Raw genomic sequence first — 13,040 nt, 5'->3', positions numbered from 1 at the left:
TCCCTCATTGAAAAACTTTTATCCCCTGACAACCCTGTTTAGGCACCGGAAAAAGGTAGGCAACCTTAGTTTTGTCTCCATCTTTTACTCTTCATTTATGATAACGATTTTCGGAAACTCGATGAGGGTAAATTACTCATTTCTAGGCAGCTTTCAACCCGGGTAACCCTGATTAGGTCACGGGAAACAGGTATAAATTCTTACTTTCACGTTTTATTTACAACTTTTACTCTTCATCTATGGTAACAATTTTTGGAAACTCGATGAAGGTAGGTCAAGCCTCGTGGGATCTCTTACTATAACTAGTCAAGTATAAGTAAGTATTTGAGTTATGGGCACATATGAACATAATGGGTGTTTTGGCTGCTATGTAGCTTTGAAAAGCGATAGCTTTGTGCAAGGTAAATTAGATAAAAATGGAACAACGTTTAAAAGCACAAAAAGGATAAAAAGTTTTTAAAAACGCAGACATGTTTCGGAGGCAATAGCCTCCTTCCTCAGTGCGAAATGAACAAATGGATGAATCAAGGTCAAGGGAGCGTTTAAATGCGTAACCGGAAAAGGAGGTTTCCCCGGGTTATCCTCTTCAGGTCATCCACAGGGCTTTTTGCAAACTTTCAACCCGGAATAAAACTTCCAACATACGTAGTTTTTCTTCTACAAATTTTGTGGTTTTACCGTTTTATCCATACATTTCTTTTCGTATTGCTAGAATTCTCAGTAAATTTGACTTTCGCGTAATTTACAGACCCATAAATAAACTTTCTTTTTCCAAACTGAAGGACCCAATCCAACCACTTGATCAGTGGGGCATACATCACATTCCTTTTAAATGTAATATTGGTTACGTGGGACAGACAAGGCGTTCACTTAAATTTCGTTTGAAAGAACATGAAAACCACGTTAAAAAACAGGAACTGAACAAATCTTCAATTGCTAAACATTGTTGGGACACAATGCACAATTGTCTTTTCGGAGGTCAAGATCATTTGCAGACCTACAACAGTAGGTGAATTAGATTTTCCGGAATCCTTTTACATTCATAAAAACTTAAATAATCTTTGCGATGAGTCCTTTGCTGTTCCGCATTTTTTCTCCAATCTTATTCAATCTTAGATGTTAGAATACGTCATATTTTGCCTCAGCACTCGCTGATAGCTGATTGGTCAACGTTTTTCCGGTTAAGCATTTAAACTCTCCCCTGACCGTGATTCATCCATTTGTTCATTTCGCACTGAGGAAGGAGGTTATTGCCTCCGAAACATGTCTGCGTTTTTAAAAAGTTTTAAAAACTTTTTATCCTTTTTGTGCTTTTAAACGTTGTTCCATTTTTATCTAAGCCATGTAGCTTGTTTCACTTTAATTTACACCGCTTCTTTCACGGACATTCTGGAGAAAACCCAAACTTTACCATACATTTTCCTACGAAAGGACAACAGATCTATTCCCAAAACAATTTCGATAGAAATAAAACAAACCGAGCGTGATATCTGGCCAGATACAAATAAAAATGCCTTATAGATTTCCGATCATTCGAACGATTACACTTCACCGTGGGGGATTGTCTTTCAGATTTTTCAATTCTTAAAAACCACTTTTGCAGCCGATGTAAGCTGAAATATATTTTAGAAAGACGTATATCGTTTTCGTCTCTCTTTGGGCATCGGCTGAAGAAGTCATGTTTTCTTTTACTAGATTGTTTTATTAAATGATAAAATAAACGTTATGGCTGCATGAGTTTACAAAACTAATGCACTTCAAGGCAACAAATAAAGCATTTTTAATGCAAAATATACGATACTTAATTAAACGAGTATCTTTTTTCAATGCTAAATAGGGTAATGGCAACAGTAACAGGCAAGGGTCCAGTAACAGATAGTCGTAAGTTTGGCTTTCTTTACTTTACTAATAATAAAACTCAAAATCTCTATGTCCGGAGGATGTTTGGATGTCTGTAGGGTGTGATGGATTTCTTTAATGCGCCTAGCGCCTAGACCGTTCGGCCGATTTTCATGAAATTCGGCACAAAGTTAGTTTGTAGCACGGGGGTGTGCACCTCGAAGCGATTTTTTGAAAAGTCGATGTGGGTCTTTTTATATTCCAAAATTAAGAACAAAAATATCATAAGATGGACGAGTGAATTACGCCGTGCGGGTACCACTAGTAAATAAAAAGACTTTTACGCGAGTAAAACCGATGTTGCTGCGACTGATGAATACCGTGCAACCGTCTAGTGTGATCAGAGTGAATTTTATGAGCCAGTTTGTATTTGCAAGGCAGTGGTGAAAGGCTGTGAACAGTCACTACGAGATCTGCTGGTGTTTCATGCTCATTTGAATTTAATAAGGTTTCAGATCTAAAAATTAAGAAATGTGGTTCATTTCAAAGACAAAAGGGAAATTCTGTCCTTTACTTATCCCTTCCTTATCCTATCTGTTGCTTGGTATCAGTAGAATTTTTGATGTCTGTTACTGGGGGACTATTCAAATTATGTTTTTCGCAATCACGAGCTTGTGTGTGTGTATGTATGCGCGTGTGTGTTTGTGCAGGCGCATGTGCGTGTGTTTGTGTAGGCGCATGTGTGTGGGAGCGTGTGTGTGAGCGTTGTGTATGCAGTGCTGTGCGTGTAGGCGTTCGTGTGCGTGTAGGTGTTTGTGCGTGTGTGTAGGTGTTTGTGTGTGTAGGTGTGTGTGTGTGTAGGTGTGTGTGTGTGTAGGTGTGTGTAGGTGTGTGTGTGTTTGTGCAGGCGCATGTGCGTGTGTTTGTGTAGGCGCATGTGTGTGGGAGCGTGTGTGTGAGTGTTGTGTATGCAGTGCTGTGCGTGTAGGCGTTCGTGTGCGTGTAGGTGTTTGTGCGTGTGTGTAGGTGCTTGTGTGTGTAGGTGTGTGTGTAGGTGTGTGCGTGTGTAGGTGTGTGTGTGTAGGTGTGTGTGTGTGTAGGTGTGTGCGTGTGTAGGTGTGTGTGTGTGTAGGTGTGTGTGTGTGTGTAGGTGTGTGTGTAGGTGTGTGTGTGTGTAGGTGTGGGGGTATGTGTTTGTGTGTACGGATTATGTGTATGCGTGTGTAGGCATATGTGTTTGTGTCTGTGTGCAGGCATGAATGTGTGGGTAGTTGTGGGAATGTATGTGTGTGTGGGGGGGGGGCGTGTGTGTGTAGGCATATGTGTTGGTGTCTGTGTGCAACCATGAATGTGTGGGTAGTTGTGTGTATGTGCGTGTGTATGTTTTTGTGTGTGTATGTGTGGGTGTCTGTATGTGTGCGTGTGTCTACCTGTGTATGTGTTTGGGTATGTGTGTGCAGGTGTACGTGTGTGTTGGTGTATGTGTGAGTATGTGTTTGTGTGTGTGTGTAGTTGTGTATGTGTGCGCGTGTGTGTAGGACATGGATGCAACCTGGAGACGGCTTTCGCCATAGGAGCAGCATCGTGAGGAGCCCGTCGACGGTGATGGTGCGGAGGGTGGCGGGTGGGAAAAATCAAAAGACGACAAAAACAGTCAAATGAGAACAATAAGCAATCGTGATTGCTCAAAAATTGAATTAACTATTTCAGAGGATCCAGAAGCAGCCAAACGTTAGATGAGATGTAGTTTCACGAGAGAAAAATAGTTTAAAAAGACTAAATACATTAAAAGGCTCAGAAAATTGAGTTAATCTGAGATCAATGTCTTAAGCATGTCTGTTACTGGTGCTGTTACTCTATATCTTCTTTAATCTGTTGGGCAGTACTGAAATCAACCCGTTGCTTCATCATCATGTTCATAATTCAAATACTTTTTCATTCTTATATTTTATACCGACATTAGAAAGATTAGGAGGCCGTGGTAGCCTGATCGGTAGGGCATTGGACTCGGGGCCGGAGGGGTTCGATCCCCGCTGGTCGAAGACCCACCGTCGTCATTAAAGGGGACTGGGCGACGTTAAATATGCTCGTGATCTCAATGTCCTCCAAGTGAAACGATACCTCTGGGGGTGCTAGTACCAGGTAGCTATTAGCTCTTGGACTAGTTCTAAATTCTCATTAATAAACATTGAATCCTGTACTACTAATTTATTGCATTTCTACGACAAGGTTACCTCAGCTTTAGATAACAAAAAATGTGTGGATGTTGTTTATATTGATTTTCAAAAAGCTTTTGACAAGGTACCGCATGTTGCTCTTCTCAGCAAGTTAGCTGACATTGGAATAGGAGGAAAAACTTTACTTTGGGTAAGAAATTGGCTTACTGGTAGGAAGCAAAGAGTAGTTGTGAGAGGAAATCATTCTAATTGGAGTGATGTTTTAAGTGGGGTTCCTCAGGGATCAGTTTTAGGGCCTCTTTTGTTTATTATATTTATGAATGACATCAATGAAAATATTTCTGGAAGCATGAATTGTTTTGCTGACGATGTAAAAGTTATGGGGATTGTCGAAAATGAAGAACAAGTAAAACAGCTGCAAGAGGATTTAAATCATATTACTAAGTGGGCAGATAAATGGGGTATGGCAGTTAATGTAGGGAAATGTCAAGTGCTACACTTAGGTCATGGAAATAAGCGTATGAGATATCGTTTACAGGGTTCAGTCATAAATCAGGCAGAAAATGTTATGGATCTGGGTGTCTTTATAAATCAGGACTTCAAGTTTAGTCAACAGTGCAGTATTGCTAGTAACAAAGCCAACAAAATGCTTGGGTTCATCAATAGATCTATTTCAAACAAATCTAAGAAAGTTCTTCTGCCTTTATATAGGAGTTTAGTAAGACCTCATTTGGAGTATGCTGTGCAGTTCTGGTCGCCTTATCTGAAGAAAGATATTTTTGTATTGGAAAGGGTTCAAAGAAGGGTAACTAAATTAGTAAGGGGACTCTCAGATTTAGATTATGATACCAGACTTAATAGGCTTAACATGTATAGCCTAGATCAAAGGAGAGTCAGAGGGGACATGATTCAGTTATTTAAATTTATCAAAATGAAAGATGTAAATGGATTAAATTTTTGCGGGGAAAGCAGGACAAGGGGTCATTGTTTTAAGCTATTTAAATCTCAGGCTAACTTGGAAATCAGGAAAAACTACTACTTTAGCAGGGTCGTGGGCACTTGGAATAGCTTACCGGAAGAGGCGGTAATGAGCAAGGGAGTGGATAGCTTTAAGAGGGCCATTGATCTTCATTGGGGACTAATTAATTGACTAGGACCAGCCTAGCTGGGCCCAGAGCCTGTTGCTGGTCGTCACATTTGTATTTGTATTTGTATTTGTATTAACTGTTCGATCCGGTGATGGTGCTGCCATCTATCGGTATATAAAATAATTGGAAGCAAGGCACTTAGTATGCAGTCCTCGACATAAATACAGTTGTAGTCAGTTGTGACTCTTGAATAGAATAGAATAGAAAGATTAGGCAAGATCTTCAAAACGTTTATTACTTCTTGAGAAGTGTGCTGAAAGGAGAAACACATTAATGGCTTGAATTCAAGTTGGACAATCTTCGCAATACCACTGCGAAGACAACCTGAAAAAAAATCCTGAAATTTTTACGGTAAACGTTACTGGCATCCATGTTGCCAGTAACTTTAACCGTAAAATCCTATTTTCCTGTAAAATTTACGGTAGAATAAACGAGATTTAAAAAACACAAAATACGATGAACGGGTTCGAACTCGGGATCTTCGTATTGGCAGGCGATTCTGCTGATCACCTTGCTAGTCGAGACACATCGAGTGATAGGAGATATAGTGTTATATGCTTCGGACTCTAAGTCACGTGGTGCATCAATTAGCGCTGCAATCATTTATTTTTTTCGGTGCAGTTGCTGTAATTTTTTTCTGTGCTGTAAACTTTGCATTTTACAGCAATATTTACCGTGCAAGTTTCCTGAATTTTTAACAGTGTAGCTCATCTTAATGCCACACTCATTTCCCCCTTTCAATAAAATTCCTCAAAAGAGCTCAACAGTCTAAAAGGTCAGGACCACATCTTATCAGGACTATACTGAATTTTTAACTTGTATTTCCATGCTTTTAGTGCTGCAATCTGCTCTTCTAACTCTCCCATCATTGGCTGGGAGGCTCAGTCACTTAATTTTGTATTGAATGTAGATCATTTTATTAGTGTTGTGACTAATGTAAGCGACCGTACGATTAAACAGTTTTCTGCATGTGTGAAAAGTTGTAAACCGGGTTCCGTAGCACCCAGTGTGAGTGCAACGGAACCCTGGGGTGCCGTAGGAGAAATCGCTGGGGTGCTGGGAAGTATCTATGGTATCAATTTACAGTCACGCCCGTTTATTAGCGAAGTCAAAGGGACCAAATAAAGTGTTTTGTTTTCGCTATGATTTCGATACAAAAAGTTATACAATACACAGCAAAAGGGGAAAGGAAGTAATTGCGCAATATCCTAAAATTCCTGGTGCTACCGTATTTGTATAGAGTGACTCTAAACTCTTGGCCAAAACTTTAAAGGGTGTTAGTAAGGACGATGAGAAGCAAGAATCACGCAGAAATACATAGTAGTAAACACCATCCACACAAAGCCAGAAATGGATGGATGCAGAACAAGTCACATATTTATTACACAAAGACGGTTTTATGCAACAGTTAAGTTTTTATTGAAGTTTTGAAGCAGTCGTTAAAAAGTACGGCCTGTAGTAGCTCTAGTACCAGAGACACAACACAGTCGAAGCGATCGATGAAAGTTTGTCAAAATGGCCTATTGTTACGAGAGTGAGTGGTTTATCACTGCGAAGCATGTGGTATAGCTGCAGGTCACTAGTTTCATCAACCGCTTTAAATCTGTCTAAAAAAATAAAATATTGTGTAAAATCATCTTCGTATTATACATTTGTGTCCTACTTTACATCCATCTGTTTCTAAAGTCTTTGTGTGCATGTAGCGCGTCATCATTGCTTTTAAGACCATATTATTCTTGCTTCTTGCCGTTCCCTCTAACATTTTTACCAAAAATTTGTCGTGCCAAATTAAAAAAGTTTGAGAACGCCTGCCCAAGAACAAAAAGCTTGTTAACAGTTTGAGTGTTTAATAATGATTTTTTAAAACTATATATCTTAAAATTATTCTTTTATCCCTTGTCGTCTTGGTGAAAAAGTAATCATTCAAAGAAAAGGTGTTTTTTTTTTCCTAAGTAAAAATCAATAAATAAAATCTACTTTGAAATTTCAAGTTTCTACGAGGCAAGACAAACCTTCGAGTCAGGATAATTCTCATATTAAATAAAGACTGTTTAACTGTGTATGCAGAGAAAATGCCTATAAAAGAAAAGTAACGAAAAAAATGCATCCTGATACCAAATTAGAGTTTGTTTTACTTTTTTATAACCTTTTTCACTATAATCGAAAACAATAAAAATTTCCCCGCCATTGGTGATTGAGATCTTGAAGAAAATTTTATCGAAATAAATGTTTTTTTCCCCCGGTTTCCTTGCATTCTTTTCCTATTTTATGTTTTTCATTTCGAAGATCGGAATGTGGGCCGTAATTGTACAGCCACCAAGATTACAATTTTTCGGGGGGAAAAGGGAGATAAAAAAAACGAAAGAAAGGTTTTATACTGTTTCTTCTTTTTCCTTTTAGGTCTTTATGTTCCTTTAACATCTAAAATGGTTGTATGAAACATTATGGAAATCTTTATGTTTTGCGAAAGAAAATCTAAAAATTTTCTCTTTTATTGTTTCGTCAAAAGCTTTCGATGAATTGAGTTAAATTATAAATTCGACGATGCTATATTTCTGTTTCACGGAAAAAATAATTTAAAATGTATGGTTTTCAATTTGTGGGTCTTAAGAGATTTTTATTCAATAGGTTTCAAGTTATTAATGTTTCTAAACCTAAATTTCAAAATTCTGAACATTTTTGAAACACGATTTAAAAATATTGAGGCATGGTGATTGTCTTTCTTATATACTTCTAAAATTAATTTTAGCTTTGAACCTCATAAATTATTCAAGTAATGCATTTTCTACATTTAAACAAAGATATGTTTAGCGCAATATCACAAATAATCTGTGACCACAAGATAATAAATTGGTTAAAGTAAAATAAAAAACGCTGCACTGTCAATAAAGTATTGAAGATAATAATAAAAATTGCCTATAGGTAAATACATTTCAAGCCCCATTAGTGGCAAACCTGTCCACTGTTTTAAGACCAGTAAAGTTTCACAACAAGTTCTATATTTGGAGGTAATCATGTCAGGCAGCTGTTTTGACAAAGGTTAATAAATTATTGTTAGAAAAATGAAACAAGTACATATAGAGTAAATTTGTAGATCACAAGCAATACAACGTATTAGGGAAAATAAAAAAGTTAGTTGTTCTTTTGTAACTAGAGACGAACTTCGTAGCTCGAATATCATTTTTATGCTAGAGGTCTAATAAGTGTTAAAAAAACGCCGAATCATTTTCAAAATCGTAAAATTAAAGCAAGATGACGATTTTGGGTGTTTTTAATAATGCTCAAGATTAGTAGTCGCCAGTCGCCAACGGGCGACCAATATCTTGAAAACGGCTACCAAAGAATCAAGACTTAGTTGCCAAAAATGGGAACCATGTTATTCTTTTTTATTAAAAAATAATATCGCTCTATAACACGCTTCCAATCCTATTTGAGCACTTCTATTGACTTGAGTCACTGTAAGCGGTATCTTGATTTCGAACAAATATTTTTTTTCGTTTTTCATTTGAAATTGAGTATTTTTAACTAAAGTTAAAAAATCAATTATTCCTGACCTTTTTTTTACAACTACTTGTATTTTAAAAATGTTCCGTTTTTAAGACCCAAATTTTTTCTTCCTTTTACAAAAAAGGAAGTATTGTATTCGCGAAAAAAATTTCACTCAAAATTCAGCCTTAATTTCCATTTTGCTCAGCCCCGAATTAATATTGAGGTTTTTTTTCAACCCGACCACACGTGGATATGTGCCTAGGAACGTACAGACACCCGAAATATCCATTTTGACGATCCTCGATTTAATTACTACGAGTTTTCTCGTGATGTCTGTATGTACGTATATATGTGCGTATGTGTGTATGTGTGTCACATAACTCAAGAACAGAATGACCTAGAAAGTTGAAATTTGGCACGTAGACTCCTAGTGGGGCCTAGTTGTGCACTTTTCTTTTTGGTTGGATTCGTATGCTCCAAAGGGGGTCTTTTGTCCCTTTTTGGGGGGAAATCATTGTTATAATTTCGAAGTCAACTCATGTGGTGTTATAATTTGGCGGACACTTGGCGATATATTTCGCCAGTCTTTTGGTCGCCAAGTTTTGTCGCCAACTTGGCGATAAATTCGACTTTTTTATTACTGTTATTATTATTTTTTTAAAATCTGGTTTCAGTTTGGCCACTGTTGGTGATATTTAGCGCGGATAAGTGCCTAAGAACGTATAAACACTCGAAATATCCATTTTGACATTCCCCGAGTTAGTTAGAACGACTTTTCTCGTGACGTCCGTATGTACGTATGTATGTATGTGCGTATATACGTATGTGCGTATGTATGTCGCATAACTTAAGAACGAGATGTCCTAGAAAGTTGAAATTTGGTACGTAGACTACTAGTGGGGTCTAGTTGTGCACCTCCACTTTTGGTTGCATTTGGGTGTTTCTAAAGGAGTCTTTTGCCCCTTTTTGGGAGAAATCATTGTTAATTTCGATGTATACTCAAGTGGTGTTATAATTTGGCGGACACTTGGCGATATATCGCCAGTATTTTGGTCGCCAAGTTTTGTCGCCAACTTGCCGACACTTTAGGCGATTTTTTTCTTAAAAATCTGGTTTCAATTTGACCACTGGTGGTGATATTCAGAGAGTAAACTATTGAATCACATTAAAATTGCCAATAATGGGAAAATAACATTAAAAAATGGAGTAAAAAGGAAGTCATGTGATGCACACATCAGCTCGTTTCTTTCTTTTTTCTTGGGAGAGGGGGTTTGTTTTTGCGGAAACGAATTTTTACTATTCCAAATTTTTTGAAAAATTATCGTGTCAGGCAACAGAAATTTTCTGACATACAGATAAAATAATAAAGTAAGAAATAACAACGTCAAAAAGCACAAATTGCAGATTACTGCAATTTGAGCTTTTTGACGTTGTTATTTCATACTTAACTTTTCAGCACAAAGGTATTTATTTATCAGATAAAACAATGCCTGTATGAGCTCTCCCATTTGCTTTCTCTCTCTCATTTAGTTATAATTGCCACATTTGTATTAAATTTGAAATATTAAAATATTTCCGTCTTTTAAATGATTATATCCTTATATTAAGCGAGCTGATGTGTGCATCACCTGACTTCCTTTTACTCCAATTTAATGTCATTTCCACATTATTGGCAATTTTAATGTGATTCAATTGTTTACTCTCTAAATATCACCAACAGTAGCCAAAGTGAAACCAGATTTAAAAAAAAAAAAAAATCGCCAAATTTGTCGCCAAGTTGGCGAAAAAACTTGGCGACCAAAAGACTGGCGATATATCGCCAAGTGTCCGACAAATTATAACACCACTTGAGTTTACTTCGAAATTAACAATGATTTCCCCCAAAAAGGGGCAAAAGACCCCCTTAGGAACATTCGAATGCAACCAAAAGAGAAGGTGCACAACTAGACCTCACTAGGAGTCTATGAGCCAAATTTCAACTTTCTAAGACATACTTTTTTTGAGTTATGCGAGATACATACACACATACGCACATACATACGTACATACGGACGTCACGAGAAAATTTTTTGTAATTAACTCGGAGGTCGTCAAAATGGATATTTCGGGTGTCTGTACGTTTCTAGGCACACATCCACGTGTGGTTGGGTCGAAAAAAAACTCAACATTCATTCGGGGGTGAGCAAAATGGAAATTAAGGCCGAATTTTGAGTGAAATTTTTTTCCCCGAATACAATACTTCCTTTTTTTGGAAAAGGAAGTAAAAATATATGAAGTGAAACTTGTTGTTATGTTATTAATAGCGAATAGGTTAAATAAGTTTTGTGCTGCGTGCATAGATTAACAAAAAAAAAAAAAAGAAAGAAAGAAACTACCAAACGTGCAAAAGTGGCTGCGATAGCCAAGCTACTTTTCGGAAATCTTAGTCTAGAACTTTAGTTCTATTCTCTCTTGTGTGTCCCTGAAAACACAGAAAAACATCATTCCTCATCACCACAATACTTGGAAATCGAAACACATCTTTTATAAACAAAAGATTAAAATGTAACAAATATGACGAGAAGCATTTGGATTGTTGTGAAGATGTAAGTCACCTAAAGGTTGATTATTGCCAACATTTGATGCTCTGAAAGAAAGTCTTAAAAACCGAAAACAGTCAAAATTAAACAAAAGTACATGGTTAGTGGCATCGGACATGGTAATTTTCACGTGTACTTTTTATACACATCTCACACCAAGTCCAGGAAAAAAAATACGTATCCAATCCGAATAACAGAATTATTGTTCAAGAAGTTTCATGAAGGTTTGAGAGAATGCAATTAAAATAGAAAAATAAATGAATTGAACTCACCTGTGAAAAGTTAAGTCCGTTTAGCGGTAGGCATTGCTCCTCCACCTTTTCAACAGCAGCAGTTTTCTTGCGCATGCGCTCTGCTTCTTGGGCCAAATAGAGGTCAAGGACGGGTACCCCCCGCGAACGGACGTCACTCTCGGTCAGAGAATTGACCATCAGCATGACCCATACAGGCCTTTTACGCTCCCAGTTCCCAGCAATTGCGTTGAACAGGTAGTCCGCATTGAACAGACCTCGCTGGTCAGCATTGAACAGGCCTCTGAATGGGGAAAAAAAGCTCAATAAGATTTAGCTACTTTAATTTCTACTTCATGATTCAACATTATATTTTACCAGCGGTACCCGCACGGCTTTGCCCGTAGTATAACTTTAATAGGTCATTTGGTTCGCCTGACTATTCACAAATACTGGATGATGAATTTCTCGCCAATTTGCTATGTTCATTTGCTGGCCCATGTTACTGTTCCACCTTAGGATAATTTTGTAATTTACTTGTCCATGTTATGATAATTTGCTCTGTAAAATGTTCTTAAAATTGGAATAGAAAAAGGGGCAAAATCTAATTTTCAAAAAATCACTTCGAGGTGCACACTCCCATGCTACAAACTAATTTTGTGCCAAATTTCATGAAAGGTCGAACGATCTAGGCGCTATGCGCGTCACAGACATCCAAACATCCGAAAAGAGATCCAGACATTCAGTTTTATTATTGGTGAAGATTTACCAATTATGGCACAGAATGTTTTTCAAAACACATCGATCAAACACCATGAGTAAGCTTGATTTGGATTAAAAAAATAATAATAATATTTTGCCCAGTTTGTGATTAACTTATCACAAAAATGGAGCAATAATACTTGTTTTAATCACTTAAGGGATCATTTTCTCTATAGAAACTCAACAGCTGTTTCAAGTAAAGTGTTACCAAATATAGCAAGCACATTTAGTACTTGTAAAACCATTAAAAATTAGATGTTTATTACCTACTGTTGGGAAATGGTTAAAATACGTCACTTTATTATCCAAATAAAAATGTATTTGTACTCAAATCAATTATAGTCTATAGAACTAGAATCGGCGTGTTAAGGCCAAATGACTATCTCACTCTCCACCATTTTCCCTTTCCGGTTGTCATGGTTCACTATACTGCCGTGCTAAGCACAGATGTGGTATCTGCAGTAGAGCTCAAAATGAGAAATTGACGATTAAAGTTTTACAACTCGTTTCTTTGATTTATGACTTAATTAAATGCTCAACTTGCGGTAGTTGTTTCGTAAATAACTTATCCAAAAACCGTGAGAGAGTATTTTTGTAAAAATCTTAATTTAAAATTAATAAATGCAGTTACGACACATTTTCTTTTCAAAACCTTTTCATATACTAAGCTATTTTCACCGTAAGTGACAATTACTAGGCATTTTTAGGGGTATCTGCACATATACGACAAAAATAGCTTAGCAAGACGTGCTCAAAGTATCATTAAATAATACTGAAAACATCTGCTTTCTTTGGACTTAGCTGTTTCGCTTTATT

General features: G+C 37.1%; 1 protein-coding gene across 1 annotated transcript in view; it reads right to left on the bottom strand.

The window, feature by feature from the left end:
- Positions 1 to 13,040, bottom strand: part of LOC129232169 (metalloprotease TIKI1-like) — a 512,829-nt gene that overhangs the window by 278,994 nt on the left and 220,795 nt on the right. Inside the window, exon 4 of the mRNA XM_054866409.1 lies at positions 11,505 to 11,766. Within this exon, the coding sequence (XP_054722384.1) occupies positions 11,505 to 11,766 (262 nt within the window). The remainder of the gene's footprint in view (positions 1 to 11,504; positions 11,767 to 13,040) is intronic.

This window comes from Uloborus diversus, unplaced genomic scaffold, assembly GCF_026930045.1.
Source record: "Uloborus diversus isolate 005 unplaced genomic scaffold, Udiv.v.3.1 scaffold_11, whole genome shotgun sequence".
In the NCBI taxonomy this organism is placed as follows: Eukaryota; Metazoa; Arthropoda; class Arachnida; order Araneae; family Uloboridae; genus Uloborus; species Uloborus diversus.
The sequence above is the reverse complement of the archived record's forward strand: the minus strand, read 5'-3'. Positions and strand labels throughout refer to the sequence as shown.